General features: G+C 42.6%; 1 protein-coding gene across 4 annotated transcripts in view; it reads right to left on the bottom strand.

Annotated features, from left to right (window-relative positions):
• Positions 1–22,187, bottom strand: part of LOC115379560 (plakophilin-4) — an 81,948-nt gene that overhangs the window by 43,069 nt on the left and 16,692 nt on the right. For all 4 annotated transcript variants that reach the window (XM_030080269.1, XM_030080268.1, XM_030080270.1 and 1 more), the window contains exon 2: positions 20,701–20,834. In XM_030080269.1, the coding sequence (XP_029936129.1) occupies positions 20,701–20,829 (129 nt within the window). In that variant the 5' untranslated portion in view covers positions 20,830–20,834. The remainder of the gene's footprint in view (positions 1–20,700; positions 20,835–22,187) is intronic.

Here is a 22,187-nt window from a genome sequence, read left to right as displayed (position 1 = left end):
TTCTGTGCCCTGTCTGAGGAAGTTTAGCGACTCTGTGGAGCTTGGGCCAGCCCTCTTTTCACGCCTACCCTCCACCGCTCATTTTTTAACCTCTGAGTGTGCTCAGAAAATTTTCCCTCCACACATTGAAGGCTTGGGAAAGTAGAGGCACCCCCACACACACGCACACTCTTCTCACCCATCCCCCGGTATATTGCCGTGTCCCCTCCCCTGCTGTCCTCTCCTCTCAGTCTCCTGACTCAGTTGTAGTCATGTGTAGCCCGACTGCAGTGAGAGAGCGTTTGCAGGAGGGAAAACTGTGCTCAGTCCTGTTTCCTCAACCTCAGTCAGTGTTGTGCTGCAGATTCTTCAGGAAGTGCCAGGGAACATCCCAGTGTCCGCTCACTCTTGATACCAATACTTGTGCACGCCAACACACAAACACACACATAAAAAGTATGGATACAGCTCTGGGAGCAGAACAAAGATAAAGTGGCTACAACACAGATTTACTCACAGGAAAAGAACTATCAATCCAATGTGTGACACACAACCCCGACTGAGAGATTTAGTCACACAATAATCGTCAATTTCAACCTTCCATTGCAGCCAATCATCCCTGTGCTCCATTCATCCTCTTCCTGAGCGAGAGGCAGGATGTGTCCAAAAGTGAATGTCCGCCAGACTGTATTATGAATGTATTTCAACACAAGGAATGTGCAGCCTTTCAAGGGGGGGAAGGAAAATTCCATTCCTGTTCTGCCTTCTGCACAATAACCATATTACAAATTGGCTGCTGGAGAGATTAATTTTTAGCTTATAAATCATGAGATCAGATTTGTTTTAGCAAGAACTAGAACATATCCAGAGGACATCTATTAACTGCTTATCCACTTCAATGCAAATAACATGCACACAGATCTGCACAAGAGCTCAACAGCGAGCAACAATGACCACTCTAATCACTCTAATGTGTGAAAGAGAACATAAGGTGATAGTGACAAGAGAGAGGGGTGTTCCACATGGACACATACACACAGAAAGAGGGAGAGAGAAAGAAGAGGAGAGAGAGAGGGGAAATTTTAACTTTCAGATACTCAAATACAGCCTACTGCCACGAGGTATGAGTCTGAACTCCATTGATATGAGGGAGGAGATCCCTCCTGCAGAACAGAGCAGATGGGATTCATAGAAACACACACACATATGCATACACTCAAAAACCAAAATATACACATCCATGTATCTTCCCTTAGTGTCACTCCCACACATACGTGCATGCACACACCTCGATGATGGCAAAAGGCTTCATATACATGAAAAGGATATTATGAGTCATTCATGAATATGTAGTACATGCTAGTGAGGAAGATGACAACCTATATGGTGAAACAGATATGTATATCGAACTCCTTTGTTTTTGACTGAATGAAGACATAGATGGCCTATTTCTGTAACTGGCACTATTCTTGGCCCACTGTTTCTCTGCCTTGCTTCCTTTAAGCTCATAATCCAATTGTCTTGTTTGGCAGTGTGTAGACGTCCAAGGTCTAGCGCCTTCAGCTTAGGCAGCACCACTCACAATATAGTGCTACAGGCCAGGGTACAAACAGCTATGTTTTGCTAAATACTTCACACACACACTGGCTGGTTTTCAATCCCACTGATTAGAAAGATAGACTGTGATCTTGATGAAACGGAGCAGGGAGAGACATCTGCTGCAGCCATAAGGCACCGAGGTCTTTGTCGCTACCAATGATCGGAGCTGCTCCAGGCCTATAGCAGGCAGGCATCCTGTCTGCGTGCCCGCCCCCGCCCAGCCTTCCTCTTACTATGGAGAAGCATGGAGGCGGTCCAAAGCTTGCTGTGTGGAGCTCTAAGCTTCAAGGGCTTCATTTATCAAAGCATGAGTGCAAGGTCTAAATGTGTGCATATGAACTGCCATATAAACTGGTATGAATTAGTATTTATCAAACATGCATTCTCACTGCTGTATGAAATCAACAATGATAATCCTATTTGTTTTATATGGCTGTGACTGTGCACGACCCCATGGTAAAGTTTTCCTTTACAAGGCCACTGGAGATGTAGGTGTAAGGTTTAACAAGAAGAGGAATGTCACAGACAATGAAGTGGAAGTACTTATAAATAAAGTAGTGCAACACCAAAATGTTATAGTTGGAAGCTCTGGAAGTGGTTTATCCAAAGAAAAAATGTAGCAGGGGTGCAGGTGGCCGAGGCTGTTAATGCAGTGTCGCTAAAATCAAACAATTTTTTCTTTACTTCTGGTGCTGTTGCGATCTCTAAAGTTTCTGCCAGGGAGAGAATTGCAGCCCACAATAGGGACACTGGTGCTATGAGAGGTTGCATCACGTTAATACAACTATTTAGCAGCACTGGCATTGATGCCATGTGCTTACTGAACATTTCAAGTTTCATTTGTGGTGCAGCCCAGGAGAGCTGTATTACCTACAGTTCCATTTTTCTCCAACCAGTTTGTATATATGCAGGGTCAAGTCTAGCTGGTGATGTGTGCACATTTTCATGCATGAATATAAACTGATTAATTATGTTCTCTGCTTGGAAACATGCATATGCATGGTTTACACACAAAGCTGTGTTCATACAAAGTTGTTAAATAAGAACAAAGGTCTTCATTGTTCCTTGACAAATTGGCTGCAGCTATATTCTCAAGCATACAATCATTGGCATATATTACAGTATGTGCTTTAGCATATTAAGTACACTAATAAAATTGTTCTAGTAATGAAATTTAAAATTGATGGCAATTGCAGATCTACCATCATTTGGGAGGTTGGCAGTATTGAAAGGCGGAAAGATGACGAGTCAAGTGGCCCTCCCTCTCCCACCCAACAGACAGACATTATACAACATGACACTCTGTCTGTCATGCTGCGTTTACTATCCTCTCAGGTGGCATTGAGGATTATTGCCATGCTTCTTTGCTATCACTGTCCTCAGGCTTTAACGAGCAAGACTAGTGAGAAAGTCTTTTTATAGCTCTCTTACTCTCTTCTCCCTCACACATTACAGCTGACCTTCCCTACTCTGCATGACTCATTAAGACTATTACAAAAGCTACGATGAATATGGATCCAATACATCCATAATTAGCTTGTCATAGCACATGGCTACATGCCAAAATGGGCACCGGACTGATGAAACATGGGTAAGGATCACGGCTCTTAAGTGGGGCTCATATTGGCCATGGAGAGAGATTGCTCTGTACTCCCTGGCCTGTGCAATTGATTGTGTTTTCAGTGCTTGGCCCCTACGCAGAATGGGACACATCTATTCAGCTTAATGATCCACCACGTCAGGCCGAGCGCAGCAGTAATGACCATTAAACAAGGCCTGTGCTTATTTAGCCCATGTGGGCCCAGACCTGGTCTGTGCCAGGCTTAGTGTGGAAGAAGGGAAGGGACAATGGGTGGCCGGCTTTTCTGTACCAACAAGGCAGCTCACTTCATTGTTTGCCATTACAATGAGCATCAGTCTGCTGGAGCCTGTCAGGCCTGATGGGCCTGTAGCTGCAGAGCTGAATCAGATCCTGTCCCCTTGTATCCCTGGCTGGGATTAAAACAAATAGATGACTCACGGCAGCAGGCCACACCACAAACACACACGCTCCCATGTCATTTTAATAAGTGCTGACAACACAAGACTCTTCTGAAAGGCCTGAGGTGGCCTCTGCCTTGGTGTGTTGTCTGCTGCTGGTTCAGCATGGATCACAGTGGCCTACCCCCTCCTGAACCCCAAATATCAGGCAGAAATAGCCTAGACACAAAGTTCTTGAAAAGGTTGCACAGTTGTAGGTTGGCATTTATATTTTGTCTGGTATTCCTATTCAGTGACTTGAATTTGGAGATGATCAACATTTGCAAGCCACCAAAGGGCAAAGAGTGCAAAGGTGAAAGCTGCAATATTAAGGCAATAGATGTACCAAATATATACGATGGCCATATGTCACATAGGAGTTAAGTACAGGAATACTAACCAGGGTAAAAAAGTTAAAAAGAATGAATAACAGTTGAAACACGACAAGAGCATGAGCAGATGCCAGTGGTTTGCACTGCCCTAGAAAGACTTAAGCCTGGATCACACATTAGATTATCTCATTTCAAAGACACGGAGTTGGACAGTGTTTGGTCCAAGGTTGCGTACAATGACACTGCAGAACCACTGCACACCAGATGAGCACTGTTGGACAATGTACAATCTGCTCATCACACTCATGCAGTGTGTGTGTGTGTGTGTGTGTGTGTATAGATATAGATAGATAAATAGATAGATATATAGATAGATAGATAGATAGATAGATATACATATAGATAGATAGGTAGATATGTAGATAGATAGATATGATATATTTCTCATTTTGTAAACATTTGGAAACACCGCATAAATAGATAATCTCCAGTTTCCAAAAGAGAATGCACCAAGTTATCAATCCAGCCAAGCCCTTAAACACATACAGGTAAGATTGACTGCTTTGTAATGAAAAAATGTGTCAATCTTACACAAGTTTCACATATCTTCCTCATACTAATTGGTTCAAACCACACACCTGATGCAGGGCCAGCACTGGAGACTGGCATGTTGCTTCACCCTTGTGAGAGCTTCTCTATTGGATAGCCACGAGAAATGATAACAAGTGTCAGCACATTGCCCTGGCATGTGTATTTCTGCTTACAACGTCCAATTCCAGGGAACTCTTGAATACATTATTCTCTGCTTTTTAATGCATAGCTAATGCTTTGCCAGGCGAGTTTGGGTGCATGATTATGAAGACTGATTGTGGAAGATTTTTCTCTCTTTAGTCAAAATGAAATCTTATGACTGGAGATGTACTCTTCTCCAGCCATTTCCCTTTGCTTTCAGCAGACAAGGCTCCTGGCCAATTAAGCAGACGACAGGAGACAGGAAAAGACTGCAAAAAGAAATCTATTTTGATAAACCATGTAATCAGGCTCATTATTTTCACAGAAGAGAAGCTTTCAAATTTTCAAAACAGGGATGAACATGAGAGCAACTGTTCCAAACACACAACAACATGCATTTATCATCATGTTGGCAGAAGTATACAGGAACTCTCTGCCAAGCATTCCTGTTCAAGTTGTTTTCACCTGATGAAACTCAAAATTCAGAGTGTAGCAGAGTAGCAATATATACTATTTGTTAAAATAGCCTCATCTGTGTAAAACAAATTCCTCAATCCAATCCTTTACAGATATAGTCACTCAACACTATTAACCATAGTCAATTAAAATAGAAAATCAGAGATTTTAAGCTTTCTGATGATAGCTGCACCATGATCCATTTAAACTGCCAAGTTTGGATGGTAAAGCCGTGTTCATGTCATGTCAGATTTACCGCAAACACAGCCTGCCAACAGAAAAATCATTGCAGCATCACCCCACCTCATGTACAAAAAACATGGAGCCTACAACGCCACAGCTGGCACTCATGACAGATTAAGAGAGTGTGATGCAGTGCCAGTGATGAGTAAAAATGATACTCAATTTTGTCTTGGCGATTCAGCACCTGTCTATGTGTGAGCAAGCAAGAATAGTGAGGTATACATCAGAGTAATCTACGCCTTGCCCCTGGCAGTGCATGTCCAAATCCCACTATTAATTAAGACTGGAGACCTTATCGGCATTACGTTTCTCATTACCTCCAGTGCAGCCGATCACGTGACTCTGTGGTAAAACACACGGGAGGGGAGCTTTTTATGCAGCCATCTTATTTAAGTCTGCACATGAACATAAAGGGCTTCACATTCATTTGTAATACTAAGATGCATTTTGCATAACTGGTGCAGATGGCTTTTCTTTAACTGGAAATATGTTTGTTCATTAAGTGGCAACGAGGCCTGACAGGCACCCTCACTGCAGTGTGGTAGGCGTGTTCGGATGAGAGCCGGAGCCTCATGCGCAGTGGGAGAGTGACAGCAGAGGTTAAAGGAGATCTGCAGCAGCAGGGACGGAGAACCAGGCCTGAGGTGTGAGCTGAGAGAATGGGCCTCAGGAATGAGCGGCGTGACCAGACCTGGAGGAACCACGCAGGGCAATTACTCACTCAAACTGCCACAAAGTCACCTTGTTAAAATACTGAGGTTTGGGGAAACTGGCTCCAGCGTCATACCAGCATGGCAGAATAATAATAAAGATAATGGATATAAAGACGTTTTAAAGTACTGTGTAAAATAAAGTGCTACACTGCAGTAAGAAAGCCTACATACTGTGACAGTTATAGCTATAGGCGCACAGGATGGAGAAGAATTGTCTTGGCACCAACAGCTGCAATAAGGCTTTATACAAGCTGATAAGTGACAACAGACCATAAACAGAAACGTGAAAAATCATTCACACTCAGATAATGGAAAAGCAAGTTTATAATACAACATCATTTCTGCCGGCGTTCCAGCAGATTTCTAATGCGGCTTTACAAGCGTTTATAGTGAGGGCTTACAGAGTTACTGAAATGACTTTAAAATTCTTCTTCTGTTGAGAAAGATTATAGAGCAAATTGACATACTGTCGTTGTGTACACACACACGCGCACGGAAAATAAGGTCAAAGCAAGGTAATCCTATTGGAGAAATAGAGTTCCTGAAAGATTTGGCTCTCTGGAGCAGCTCTGACGCATTGCTGGCTGCACAGGTCGAGTCATGCTTAACCAGCTAACTTACATTGGATATAATTCTGTGACAAAATGACAAAAATAAACAATGACAATATAGTATTCATTGGTTGTATAGTTACAACACGCTGTATGAAGAGCTGCATACAAAAATGAGACTCAGGGCACAAACCTCTGCCAACACAGTCATTTTCCTGCTTGTTACACCCATCATTCCTATGAGAGGAATAATAAGTTAATTTGATTTCTTGACTCTGTGAGCACAGTAGGGGTTGGAATCTTCGTTAGTGTCATAGTTAGGGCTAAAATACTTTAATCATCTAACACTGAGATTCCAGATGACCTGGATCATCACCAAAATCGAATAAGTTCACTCGTCCAAATCCCTTCACAATTTTTTTTTTTAAAAAGAAATCCTGCTTATAGAGAGACAAATTAACAAATGACAAAAAACAAAACCTCCTCAGCAGAAGTAATGAAATCTCAACAATCTGAGCAGGAAAAAAGAAAATAAAGACACTGCAAAACTTAAAAAGAAAAAGGGCACTCCTCCCAAACACAGAACTGGGCAAAACTAGACCTCTATATTTTAAAAAAATGCAGAATAATGAACTTTTGGTAAAGGAACTAGGAAATCCATGGTGAAAATAAAGTGTTTTGGAATACCTTTAAGTACACTGTTCCAGTAGTCAAAACTGTAAAAACTATAAAAATATCCTGTCTTGCTGAGCATTCTACTGGAGCAGAGCTAATCACGACTTAATTTGAGAGGCATTTAGAATATTAATATGGGTAAGTGAGTTAGCATCAACAGAAGAATAATTTTTCAAAACTGGTCTCCTATGGCACGACTGACAAAAATAATTCCAAGCTGCCGACATTTCAGATGAAACATGCCGTTGGTGCAGATGAGTATAGGACCCTCGAGAACATTTTTTCTTTGTCCTCCCTATCTGAAACATGAAAGCGGTAGTTGCAATTTGGTTCAATTCATTAAAATGCCATTAAAGACGCTGTCGACTATGTGGTGCTGTCACGTGTGTTGGTTAGTGCGGCAACAAACACCTGACGCATGACTGACTGTCAACAGCGAGTGAGACTGACGGACTGGCTTCCCCGACAAAGAATTTCTCAAGAAAGTGGTTTGTTGTGATGATTTCCCCCTTGCGTTGTTGATTCTGGTTGGCCGCATTGCATGGCTCATCTACAATCGCTATGTCAAGTCAGAGGGCATCACGATGGTTTAGAATTTTTTTAAGCCATGCATGAAAAGGCGTGGGAGGCACAGCAAGCAGATTCCTCACTTACCAAGGGTAGCTTGTGTCCTGCTAACAGTAGGTAAACATTACATCGAGAAGCACATCAAACTATTGAGGTGAGGGGAACAAAAGGGGAAAGTGGTCTGATTCAGATCATGTCCACAGTAATCGGGACAAATGTGAACACAGAAACTGAATGGAGTAGAATGGTCATGCAACTGTTTGCCTTGGTCATTTGTTTGGTAGAGAATAAAATGTTGATTGTGGTCAGCTGCTATGATGAAAACACAGGTCAGTAGGATTGTAAAGTGTGTAACACAACCTTGAGAACTGAAAAGATATGTATGTGCTGTAGCTGTTAGCTAAAAGCAGTAATCAGTGTTAATGGTTACCACCACTTGGACCAATAGTCCTCAATTCCCCTCTAGCAGCGAGGCAACAAAGATGGCACACAAGCCGCCTCTGCATACTGCACTGCTTGTTTGGTCATTGCTGCAGAACCTCTCACTTCAGCGGGTCAGTGAGTTGCCACAACTCGGATTATATGGAAGTTAGCCCGGTACAATGGTTGCACTTGTTTGCAAAGGCAACGATACACATAAAAATGGCCACTGCTCAGTCCATCCTGCTATAATGATCTGAATGGGAAAGTGCATTATACTCCATTCAAGTGTGAGCAATGTGAAAACACAATTTTGGTGTCCCACCCGCACAACACACTTATAGTGCCCAACGACCATTTTCCAAAAGCCCACTGTCTACACTGAAACGCCCCAAGTACCTTTTCAATTACACACAAGTCTAAGCAAATGGCCTGGTCATGCTTGACACTAGACTACAGCCCAGATAACATAACAGTCCTACATCAGCATTTTCAAAACATTTCACCAGATCGGTGTTTCAAAAAAGCCATGTTTTTGTGGTTGGATGGTGTGGATGGAGGCAGGGTCCAACATTAACACCATTCATCAGCTGAACGCAAGTAAATTTTGGGTTTGGTAAATTTTTTGGGGTCACCAGCCAGGTGGCAGGTGATTAGTTTGGAATAATGTAATAATGTCCAGGGGCAGGTTTATATTGCTGTATTTTTTTATGTGTACTGAGACTAATGTGACCCTCATTGTCCATCATACCTATCATGACGTCAGTTAATCAAATCAAAGCTGCTGACTACTATTTTGGTGCTTTCTACACTATCTCTGTGTATGTTTTTGTTTCAAGAAATATCTGCATTGCATGTTATTAGAGATGGGGTGACACATTTCCTGTGCTACACCACCCAAAAAAAAAAAACATGACAAGGAGAAAAGTCACGGAGGCTGGCATTCTTGTGAGAGGTGTCATCTGAACGACACAGGAGGAGATCCGGCTAAAATATGAAGCTCACAAGCACAGTATGTAAATAATGCATGGCACAGTTTTATGGCTGGTAACAAAAATTCTTGGCTGCTAAATTTTGTCATTTACCTGCCACTGGCAGACGAACCAGAAAGTTAATTTTGCAAAATGTAGAAGAAAAGATTTGTTTTCAATTTTACCTGGCTTACAATAGACAATGGAACAGAATATAACCTTTATTTACCAAGTGAGTATCTTGCGCAATCAGTTTCACTTGGTGTCGTTGTAGCTCACAGTGCACACAACAATACACAAGAGGGGCAATACATGTATGAGTAGTCTACACTTCTCCTTTAGCTGGAGTGAGGCAGCTTCACTGGCTGGATGCTTTATGGTTAAAATGAAACAATTTGTCACTGTGTGCTATAGCCTGCTTGGTTCTCTGTAGCAGTTAACAGTTTTTCATTTTTTCCTCTTTTGTTTAATGTGGGACCTGAACAGTTATTCCATAGAATGACATCTAAATTAAACCTTGCTTTAAATGTGCCACATGACAGCTGATCATTGTGTGGTGCTGCGTCTGTCATGCTGTGTGGGCCCAGGTTTCTAAGAACACTATTTCTAATCTAACAGCAGCATCTTATCATTTGGAGTATTTATCCCCTTACAGCTGTAAAGTGCCTCTTACAACAGATAAAACTCTTTCCCTACATTTCAAAAGGGTTTTTTCTCCATGCCGTTATACTCTTCATCGGTCTGAGTTTTATGCTAGAGCTGCTGTTGTTGTTTTGCCTGGCTACAAGCTGCTGCACCACAACAAAAGTTGCTACGTGAGGCTGCCGATGGCACTGCCAAGGCCTAGTGCCAGTAAACGAGAGCAACCCACAAAGGCAATCTGTATCTCCATGATTGGAACAAAAAGCCGAAATGCTGCAGCAGTGCAATCACACAGCCAGTGCAATTCGTGTAGACCTGTGAACATACATTTCCACTGAGGGATCAATAGTGTTGTGTCAGACAAAAAGAATATTGCTCCAGGGTCTCAATGAGGAGAGCAGGCAATCTAAAGACTGTCAATCTTCAGGTTATTGTAGTGAACAAAGCATGCAGTGGCTGTGGCATTGTTACATCAGGACCGGTCATTTGGAGAGCTAGAGCCACTCATCTGAGAGCTGTTGGAGAAAGTGGGTGATCTAGAGAACCAAAACCTCATCTGTAATCTGCCCTGGCACAGAATCAACTTGCTGAACTTCCTTGGTGGATGCATGCCATTCCAAGGACGGCCCGATAGCATTCGCTGTTCCTTCAACTTTCTAAATGTAACTGCTTGCTTCCTGATGACTGGGGCCTCTGTGCAGGCTGATCACAACGACACTGATGATGATGATGATGATGGTGATGGTGATGATGACAGTGATGGTGATGAGGATTAACGGGCCAGGTGGGGAGGGATCTCCCAAGGCTGGGTTCAAACCGTCAGCGCTGCACCGAAACCGAATACGCCGCTCCTTTGACATCATGTCACGTTGGGAGCAGATTATCTGCTCTCCCTCCCTCCATCTATTCTGTCTGCCTCTGCGCTGACAGCCTCCTGCCACAGCACTATAGAGCACCATTCACAGGTGACAGCTTCTCTTGGCCTGGGTTTTCCTGCTTCTCCATCATGCTCACACTCTCATTTTTGTCCTTTTCTCTTCAACCCCCTCTCCCCTCCCCCCACCCTTGCTCCCTCCCTCTTTATCTCCCTACATCTCAGAGTGCTCTCTCTCTCTCCTCTGTATGCCTAAGCTCTCTCCTTCACCTGTATCCCTCTCCCCCTCCCCCCAAGAATCTGTCTCCCTCTTTCCCTCTCGTACTTGCTCTGCTCCCCCATGGGGTAATTGCTCGGAGCCAGGCTTCCATTTTTATGACTATAATCGAGGCCAGAATGCTTATGCCTCCAGATTTCTCCTTGCCTGTGTCACAGCAGCGGCACCGGGAAGAGGAAGGCAGATAAGACCCCGAGGAGTGGAGAAAATCACCAGTCGATTGTAATTAGGGCCCTTATTTCGCCTATGGAGGTGGAACAGACACTATCACCAGCAGAGCAAATTCAACCTTTCTGCAGTGCTTACAGCATGGAAATGCATCACGGCAAAAATACTGCCTTAAAACTTAACCATGACCGCTACTTTTAACTCCTTAAGCTGGGTCACTTAGGAAGAGATGACTGTGGCCTCATTAAAATTAGAGGAATAGAGGTTTGCATGGGTATCTCAAGTGGGTAATATTTCAGCCAGCTCATCAACGCTTTAAGAGGGTGCTGGAGTTGTAGCACTCAAAGCAAGGTCAACCAATGAGCTGCGCAAAGAACACTCAGTGCAGTGTGTGTGTTTGTGTGTGTGTGTGTGTCTGATCCAGACAAAAGCGGGGTCACAGTGACTGTGCACCAGTATGCTGGAAAGAGGCAGGGGGCAGATAGATCCTTCATGTGTAATGACTCCAACAAAGTGGGAAAATTCCACTATGGTGTTTTCTAGAAGGCGCTGTGTTGAGACTCCACAGTGCAGCATGCCTACGAGCCCATTTCTTTCCCCAGTCTCTGTGGTGCAAATAGGCATGCCCGGGCACAGCTAATGACAGTGCTACTCTGAGGGCACGGCCTGAAGAAGGAGGGGGAATAGGAGCACACTGAGACACCCTGGCCACACCAGAGATTTCCATGGCATAAAACCACAGAGTTGGACCACTGTGATCTGTTCAATACTCTCTTGTGCTGGGGGAACTAATTTAACCATAAACTTCAGTTATGACACTGAATGAAAGTGAAAATGAGACCGAACCGAGTTTAACTCCTCCCCCAGTGAGATTCTTTTTATCATGGTAAACATATCCAGTGTCGTTGGAAAACAGTGGCATTGAACCCAGGCTGGAGGGCTTTTGTTTTCTTCCTGTACCGACAAAGAATTGAAGTCCAGCTCCAGATAGTCAGAAACTCCAGTTGACAGGATGGAGGACTGGATTTCAGTTTACCGTGACCTAAGCCAGCATTCTCCAACAGACATCATTATCTTAGCCACAAGGGCTGGGTGATATGGATAAAAAACAAATATCGCAATAGACCTTTGACTGAATATCTCGATACCAACATTGTGATGACAATTTAGTGATGATTACTGATTACAAACATTAGATGGATACTTGATTTTTGGGGTCGATACTGATAACAGTATTAGGGAATAAAAAAAATTCCCACACCAATATATCGGCTGGTACACACACACACACACACACACACACACACACATAAACACCCATTTTTTGCAGTGATCCCTCAAATGCAGTCATCAAATATTTGTGACAAAGATATGTAATAGAGAGAGGATATTTTATACTTTAACAATAAACTTTATTATCCAAAATGGCATTGTTGTACTGATGTCAAATAAACTTTACTGGGAATTTATAAATAATAGAAGTAATATACATTGAATTAGGAAAAACGATATACATTACTGCATTTTTCTGCATTAAAAAAAATGTGTCGGACAACATATGCACCAACACCAGTCTATCTGTGATAGGACAATGTTAGCCAATTTTATCAGCTGACCTATATATTACCTACAATTGATGCTGTCATGAGATATTTGTGGACAAAACATCTCTGATCAACAGTTATTAACATGGTGGATATAATGACCAAGCAGGTAGTGACAAATAATAGAACAGCTAGTACACTCTTAGTCCATAAAATTTCATCTGTTCACTGTAATGCAGCCTTAAAAATCAGGTGAAGAGAATATTTTCACCATTTTACAATATTATAATGTCCAAAATCCCAGAAGATATCTTGTCTCATATCAAAATATTGCTGTAACATCAATATAGCACCCAGACCTAATGGCGTGTGTGTGTATGAGCAAGAGAGGGAGACAATATGTGTGTGAAAGCCGCACTAGTCTGCCTGAGTGTGCTATGAGTTTTGTAAACCTTGTATAAGTACAGACAGAGGGCACACGCAAGAGAGAGACCTTAGTAGCAGGAAGATACAAAGAAAAAAAGTGAGAAGTGTTTTTTTTTCCTGATTAAAGTTAGGTAATCTGTACTTGCGAAAATTGTTCTCATCACTGTGGAGCTTGAGGCAGTGTTTATACTGAACTTTACCCAGCTGTTCTTCCATGCAGATTACACTGTTAACCTCTGATATTAACAGAAAAAGCACACAACAATTTGCTCTCAGATACCCCTCTCTATATGCTGTCGACCATATAGCTGCAAATGGGCAATTTTCCTGCAGGAGGCCTTGACATTTCGAGGGTTAAGTCAATAATCTGCGGCATGGGCCTCGGCAAAGCCAGGCATACATCACTGAGTTTACTCTCGGGCGACGTGCAAGCTGTCAGGAAGAAGCGAGCCACGTAGTCCGCCCAAACACCACCCATGACTCTAGCTCTAACAGTCCTCCTGGCCTAGTGATGATGCTGCACTAACATAACTAAAAATAGGCATACTGTGGAGTCATTGAAGAGGTGTGTGTATATTAGCCAGTGCTTGGAGAGGACAAAATGAAAGCTGACACATCTGAATGGCCTGTCTTCCGCTAGCTGCTCCTCTCCTGGGAGATGCGGTGGGAAGCAGAGATGAGGGCAGAGTGATCAATGCGACGCTCTTTATAGAGGCCTGACCTCATATTCACCAATGCCTGCTCAATCAGCGCCACAGGCTCCCTCACTACAACAACATAACACAGAACAGCACCTACTGTATGGACAGATGCGAAGGGACAAACAATGTTATATTAAGGTCCGAAGAGATACACAGCCTAAGGCAATTACATATCAAAGATACAGCAATAGAACAATGGATGAAACAAGAATGTTTTCTGCCAACTGTCTCCAAGGTTAGCCCACATGAAAAAGACATGATAATACCATCCTACTCTTATGTTTTTACCACGTATCTGCTATCTTTCAGCATCTATCCATCATCTTTCCTCACCCACGTGTAGAAGAGTTTTCTCTTCAATAGTGTTGTTTTAATTAGAAATTTCAACCGATGCAAATTGTAATCATGTGCTCTACTGTTACTTGTTATGTTTTTTAACCTTGCAGAAAACCAAATTCCTGCTCTGGGACAGAAATTTGATGAATATAATTTCATCATACTGAATATCCCCAAGCTCCCTCTACAGAGGCTCAAACAGGGCCTGGCTACGCAAACAGTCATTCATCCAAAGAGTTGTAAACTACTGGATGCCAAAGTGGTTAGCAAGGCACTCAAATGTGGCCTTCAATACCAAGCACTGAAGTGTCACTGAAAGCTGCACTGAACCCATACTTTGCGCTCCTTGTTAAGGCGCAATGGATAAAAGGCATGACCTAAATGTAAAATATAAATGTATGATGCCATGTTAAAACTTGAGGAATTCCTCAGCTGTTACTGACATTAAAGGATCCGCCCTGTTACTCACTGACCGGGCCAGGCCAGACAAGGCCAAAGAAGGCCCGGTGGAAGAGTGATTAAATCATGAAGTAGCCAAACCCTGAAAGGCGGGACTTCAAAAAAAAAAAAAAAAAAAAAAGAAAAAAAAGCCACACACAACTTACTTCCTCCCTTCCTGCTTTTCTTTATTCTGCAGCACATTCTAGCTTCCAGCCATGCTCAACATCTCCCAGCAGAGGTTTACATTAAATCGGCCAACATTCACAGACCATGTAACATTTCTGTTCCTCTGACACACACCCCCACCCAGCCTACATTTTCCAGCCCAGCAAGCAGAGAAGCAAGACTTATAGAATGGAAGATAAGACAGAGGCTTTTTCTTTCTGCTAATTTCCTATTTCCATCTGATTTTCTATGTGTGATCCAGTTGTTGTGACAAAAATTTAGTATTAGGTCTGTAACAGTGAAGCAGTAGGGGAGAGTGGGGTAAGTAGTGCCAATTTTTACTTTAAGTGCCTTTAAAGCGAGGGGATTACAGTAATGCCTCCAACTAAAATATGCACATATAGTTTAGGATGTTGTGCATCCCTGGGAACAATCACTTTGGATCTTATATAAACTGTTTGAGAAATATAGCTGTCCAAAAAAAAGTGGTTTTGTGGCACAACTTGCCCCCGGTGCGGGGTAAATTGTGCCATTAGAGAGAATACACTGGGGTAAATTGTGCCATTGATAATTGAAGTAAAACAGATCATTTTAATCTCACAAATGATAATGCTATATAAAAGCAAAACAAATTCAATACAAAATTATTTATTTAACATTTATTTATTATTTTAACAAGATCACAGGCCACTTTTCTATAACGAGGCCTAGCGCCACATGAACACATACCCAGAACAAAATAAAAATTCCAAAATGAGCACCTGCAAATCATCTTCATCTGAATCTGAATAGTTTTAGTGATCAAAGGTAAGAAGATAATGTACAATAACAATAAAATACAATAAAGTAATATATAGTATATAATCACAAGTTGTGCCACTGGCACAACTTACCCCAGGCCCTTTGGCACAAATTACCCCAAGCCCACCATTTTGAAAAAAATGCATCCCCCAGCTGTTTTGGGCTAACATCATGCTAACTGTATAGACTCATGGTGTAGCTTACTAAAGTACGAAAACCTGTGTGAACTGTTTTCAAAGTTTTCTATAATTGTTCAAACACAGCAATCAAAAAACATTGATCATAGAAATTTTACTTTGGAGGGCAAAAAAATGTTTTTTGAACTTAAATGTGCTTTCCTCTCAAGCCATGTGTCTCCCTTCTTTGCAGGATGAGTGAAATGGTGCTTCTTCAAAAATATGTGGTCACATGACCAACTTCTTCTATGGTTTTCTAGATAACAGGGGTGGCACTACTTGCCTGTTGGTACAAATTACCCCACTCTCCCCTATCCATCATATATGTCTTAGTACAAAAAAAAACCCAAACATAGTCAAAGAGGAATCACCTCCGTAATGCAGAACAGCCCACATTAGAAATATACACAGCAGCTTTTTGGTTGCAGAATCTACATAACAGAGACAGGCTGACTGGCTGCTTGCCAATCTAGAGCTTCCATTACTTCAATTACACTTACGATGAAACTAAAAAAATAAAATAAAATAGGCATTTGGAGAAGCTACAAAACACCCCCTTCATCTAAATAAAAATTTAACAGGATTATAAATACTGGAGAATGTGAGTTTGTAAAGTTGATTTTTAACTTTTTTTTTTAATTTTTTTTTTTTAGGTTTTGTGGTTGAGTCGAGGATGAAAAATGCTATCTGAATAACTCTGAATAACGAGTAGGAAGGCGCAGCAAGAAAAATTGACATTAAAAACGTTGAAATGGGGTCTGTAATAAGCCATTATGGATGTGTCATCCAGATGGTGGGTCAATGCCATTAAAGAGCCACTGAGCAAAGATAGGATTCTAATAACCAGGAACTGCAGCGTGACAGAGCCAAATCTTCGCTTTAATGGCAAAAAGACTGGGGCTTGTTAGTAGTCAGGAGGGGAGAAGGAGAGAAGGCATTAGTCCAAATGAACACACAGGGAGAATTCAATCAAAGAAGTCCTGGCAAATCTGCCCTTGTTTGGCCATCTGGGCAAAGCCTGGTCAGCCCAAACTAGAGCAGAGAAAGGCTCTCCAGGAAGGAAGTTCCTTCAGAAAATCGAGACAGACAGCAAAAAGAAGAGACTAGGACAATTAAAGTGAGAGAAGTTAAACGGACAGGGAGGAAAACGGGTGCTAAATGAGAGAGAGTGAAAGGAGCACATACTCACCACACAACCACTCATGCTAAGCCCCAGCCCAAGCCCCAGCTGCAGCTCCAGCACAGTAGTCAAGCATGTTTACATCGACAGCAGGATCCCTCGAAGGTCTGCCTCTCTACAATCACAGGAAAACCTCACGCAACAGCACAAAGGGGGAGGAAAATGCATACACACACACACACTAGCCAAGCCTCTGACTTCCATAAAGCCTCTCTGCCTCTCACTAACCCTCCATTTAGCCTCTCCAACTCCCTTAAACACTATGGAGAGCGATTATTTTACAGTCTCCATTCTCCTAAAGGAATCCCCTCTGAGGCATGTCTCCAGCTACAGTCACTCAAAGTGCAAAGCTCAGGATACTTGCTCTTCCTGTTCGCCGGCACGTCTGTCTGCTGGAGCCAGACGAGCGGCAGAGGAGCAATCCAGGGAAGGAAGTGACATCGACAGGTGCTCCCGCCTTCCTGTTGACCCAAGTAAACAATAACCACTTTCCCGCAGTACGCTTAAATGAGGATTTCGAGGGCTAGAACTAACTCGTTACAACATAATGGAAAGCAGTAATTATTCATTATTCATCATGGCTTGTTGTCATCCAGGCAACTGAAAGTATGACAGATATACCACTTAGGAGAAATATGTTATGGTAATGGAACAATGTAGTTTTTTGAGGCCATAGCGACATCTGATATCTTCCCACCTGATATCAATATCAATTTTTCTGAAAAAAATTGGAACAAAAATGCAAACCTTTTAGACAGGCCTGTGTTAAAGCGATGCAGAAGTTTAGTAAAACATTTGTTTGTTTATGTTCTTGAGCTCCATATGAGTCTTTGTGCTGTCGCTCACTGCTGTAGCTCCAGGGATTTCTGCATGTAAAACACGAATCTTTCATTTTTCACCTCTTCATTCAGGTGTACTGCATTCACAAAATGACTCTTAAAAGCATTAGCTGTAGTCTAACATGTTTTGAATGCTGAATTTTCTGAGCATAAGAGCTGAATGAGAATCCGGAGGATACGGAAGATTGGATCACCGGATTCAGCTCCTCATTAAACAGATATATTATGAAAACTCAGCGGTTAGACAACAGCGTCCATATGTGATAGTGTCATGATTAGAACTTGTTTATATTTTGGTTCTAAGTACATTTCTGAGAGTCATTTTGTGCATGCAATACACCTGAATTAAGATGAGATGAAAAAAATGTCTGTGTTCTACATGCAGGAATCAGCGGAAGTACCAGTGAAAGAAGGTGGCATTATACAGACTTATACTAAGCTCAAGCAAATATACAGGCAAGTGTTAAAGAAATTTCAACATCACTTTAAGGTAAATGTTTCGTCAACAAATTATCAGTTAACATCTATGCTGCTAATACCAAGTTTGCACTACATGACTGTCAAAGTCATCAGATCGCTGCGCTTTTCACACCACACAACTTGTTATCTTGTAGTTGGGAATCTTGAAGTCGTGGTTTGCACACTACGGGATTGAGCAGCAACGGGGGGTCACACATTACAACATCTTTCACAAGGAGGAACTGCTAATGGTCTCCAAACTACATTGCTTTATGAAAACACAAGCAATAGCCTAAGTGACAAGCGAAATGAGCACATGAGAGAACATGGCTCGGGACACACTGGCAGCAAATTGTCCGCTCTGCAGAGAGAGTTGGAGGTAAATAAATATTTTTGCAGGGAAAACGTAGGTGGCTGCCTGCTCGTGTTGTGGTTCAGCAAGGACAACAAGGTTACGATTACTGAAAAGCTTGTTTGTATGCCGATGTCTCGTACAAACTGTTTGACTGTGCCTAGTGTGAGAGACAGAAATGGATGGGTTCATGGAGGGAGCTGCTGTGGATGACAGCAGAGGCATCCCGTGTCTTGCACTCTCATTGGCTCATTGTCCGTAGCTTGTCGCTGACAGATCCAGATATTTAGCCTGCTAGATATCTGGGATGTGTTGGTGATGCATCGGCAAACTTTTTGGCTCGCGAACACTGAGCGAAGGCCGATTGTTTTGTCGGCGAGTTCCCAAAACCATCAGCAAGTGGAGAATCAGGGCTTAAATCGGATACTGTGAACTAGGCAAAACTACAGTTGTAGCCTATTGGTGACACACTCCTGGAAAAAAGGTCCAAAAACCAACAAGCTTCACAAGCCAAATATCACCAGTAAGATCACTTTGCAGACTAATGCCAATATTGCTTTTTGAAGCTGGTATCAGACAATATTGATAGTGCTGATATATCAGTCCAACCCTACAAAGTTAATAACATCATTAATACTGAGCAAGATCTAGTTAGCCCTGTTTGCCCTGTATTGGAACCCACATTAATGGAGGGCTGGACCTGAGCCAGAGGAAGGGAGTAGTAATCTGTGTGTGTTGGTTTGTGTGTGTGTGTGTGTGTTCTGGAAGGGAGGGTGGGGGTGAGGCTTGAATGAATCACTGACAGGCATAGTTGCAGTGAGTCAGAGGACATGTCCCTCCACAGGCTCACAAACTCCACATGATCTTCCTGATTATGAATCAATGTAAGCTTGTACATGACTGAGCACTACAAACCACCAAAAGCTTCTCGTCAGGCATCTTCCATCAATTTCACCACAATAAAAAAAAAGCAGCAAACACAGCCTCTTGCTACAAACAAAGTCTTCTGATCAACCCACACCTGGAGATATGTCAATTTGCCACTCACACTTTTGGCCGTGTGTTGCAGGTAGCTGATATGGGTAATCTGACTCACACGATGTAGCCTGTGGGTATAAGCCTGCCACTGACCGACTGTTTCAGTTGGAATTCGCCTTTCCTTCCGCTATCTGCATGTTACCCTTTTCAAAATCCCGACAACCTCCGAGCTAGCAACCTACACGCTGAAAATGGCACGGCCATCGTCAGTCGGAGCTGATTTGGCACATCCTTTCGCTCTGGCAGTGACTTGAGCCGGTGACATTGACTTGACCAAGGCACTGATCCGTTCCACTTCACAGGAGCTTCTGTGATACCGGTTTAATAACGTTCTGCAAGAGCTACATACAGCTATCAAATCGTGTGGTTTTAACGAGTCCACTGAGCTCCTCCAGAGCTAAAGTACAGGCAGGCTTTAACTCTCGGGCCCCGGTGATCAAGTTATGTTTTTTAAAAAAAAAAAAAAAATCAGTAAAAGTCGTATCACACACTGCCTTTTACTGTTTTTATGTGGTGTTTTCTTCCATGGGGATTTAGCCATTTTAATGCCAGGGCTCGCCTTCCCACACGCAAATGTACCACCAAAACAAGTCCCTTCCAACATTATTTTGCAACGGCACCATCGCTGCAACCTGGGCTTAGTGCTGCCAAGGACGATTGTGATGGGTTTAAAGAAATACAGACAAGCTAGAGTGTTTCTTTCCCTTGTAGCAGAAAGGTAAAAGGTTCAGCCAGGCCTTTCTCCAGTGCTGGCACGGTGCTAAAACAAAGTGTGGGGATAGGTCTGGATATGCAAGACTAGATATGGGTGACAGTGTTTTAGGGCTGCCCCCTGAAAGCCAACGAGTTGAATTGCCAGTCACTCAATTCAGAGGGACAAAGAGTCATAGTTACCCTGTGAATATCCTCTTATAATATCAAGGGTTTGTGAAAATGCTGATGCCTGTCATTCAAGTGTTAGTCATGAGATGAGAGACCGGTGCAGTCCATGTTACCTCATGATGCAGAGCGGAAGGAAGCATACCTGCTCTTTGACGGAGGCCAGGATGTTGTTGGCGGTGTTGTCAGGCTCCATGTTGTGGCCGGTGGAGCCCTCTCGGATGGTCAGCAGAAGCCCCTCCTCCGTCACTGGGCTCTGCTCAGGAGCTGGCATTCCTCCTGCACGAGGACACGGGGACACACACACACACACGCACACAAACACACACCACAATCTGGTCACTACAGGCGCTCTGCTGAGAAACACAGTCTTGCACACACAAGCCGGAGTATGCGTGTGCATGTGCAAGCACAGTCTGCAAATAAACACACACTTGAGTCAACTCCCCTCTCCAATACACAACAGGCAAGAGATACTGAGTAGTGGTCACACGCCACCGGTGTTACACAAACACACACCCACACATGCCATATGGCCCAGAGAAAAAGACTGTCAATGTTTCATGTCTACGACAGTGCAAGTCAATGCCATATGGCCCCGAGGCAACAAACGAGTTAAGTAATGATTTGTGTATTTAATACAGCATCATGAAACACACTCTCCCACACAGACTCACACAAACACAACCCTACTGACTAGGAGTCAGTCATTGCATCGATTAGATATTCTGCCTTTTCAGCTGAATCCATCTGCTAAGAGAAATAAACAGAATAAATCGCTCTGACTTTGGCCTGAATTGATATGGAACATTTTGAATCGAAACGTTCACAGTTCTTACACTGAAGCACTCTAAAAAAATACTATAAATTGAAACTTTGTTATCCATAAAGTTTATTTTACAGAAATAATAAGTAATTCTGTTGTCTGAATTTCTTCCCATTTCAGAAGAAAAAGAATAATCTTACATTATTGGACATACAAATTTTTGACTAAAAGTACTGATTCATTGATTCAAATGGTTTCCAAACTTGAGAAAAACAAATCACTGTTCTCAAAAAAATAAAAATAAAAAAATAAATAAAAAAAAATAAAATAATAATAATAATAAAAAATAAAAAGTTCTCAAATCTCAAATGGTGAAGCGAATACAATCAACATGCCAAAGATTCACACCCCCATTCACACCCATGCTTCCAGTGAAGCCCCAACAGATTTGAAATTCTGATTCTCACAAATGTTAGAAACCTCCCACAACACCAGGTATGTGTGTGTGTGTGTGTGTGTGTGTGTGTGTGTGTGCATGAGTGAGCGTGTATGCATGTGTGTGCACTCGGGTGGGGGCTTCGATGGGGGCTGTAGGAAGTGAGCAAGAGCAGGTCTTGTAAGAAAAAAAAAAAAATCAGCAGCCCAACAGAGGAGATAAGGTGTTCCCTCTCTCCTTCGCTCACCCTGGTTCTCTTGTCCGGGATTGAAATGAAAAAGGAGGACGAATAGTTATGGCCTCATTATATCTGTTGACAGGGAGAGTGTCGAGGGAATGCTGCTGACGGTGGATCCATATTTACTAGGAGGAGCCTGTTGAGCGAGACGGGGTGGCTAAAAGCTGCTATAGAAGGCTCACAGCGCAAGGC

This window comes from Myripristis murdjan, chromosome 21, assembly GCF_902150065.1.
Source record: "Myripristis murdjan chromosome 21, fMyrMur1.1, whole genome shotgun sequence".
NCBI classification, from domain to species: Eukaryota; Metazoa; Chordata; class Actinopteri; order Holocentriformes; family Holocentridae; genus Myripristis; species Myripristis murdjan.
Note: the sequence above shows the minus strand (reverse complement) of the source record. Positions and strands in the feature narration are given on the sequence as shown.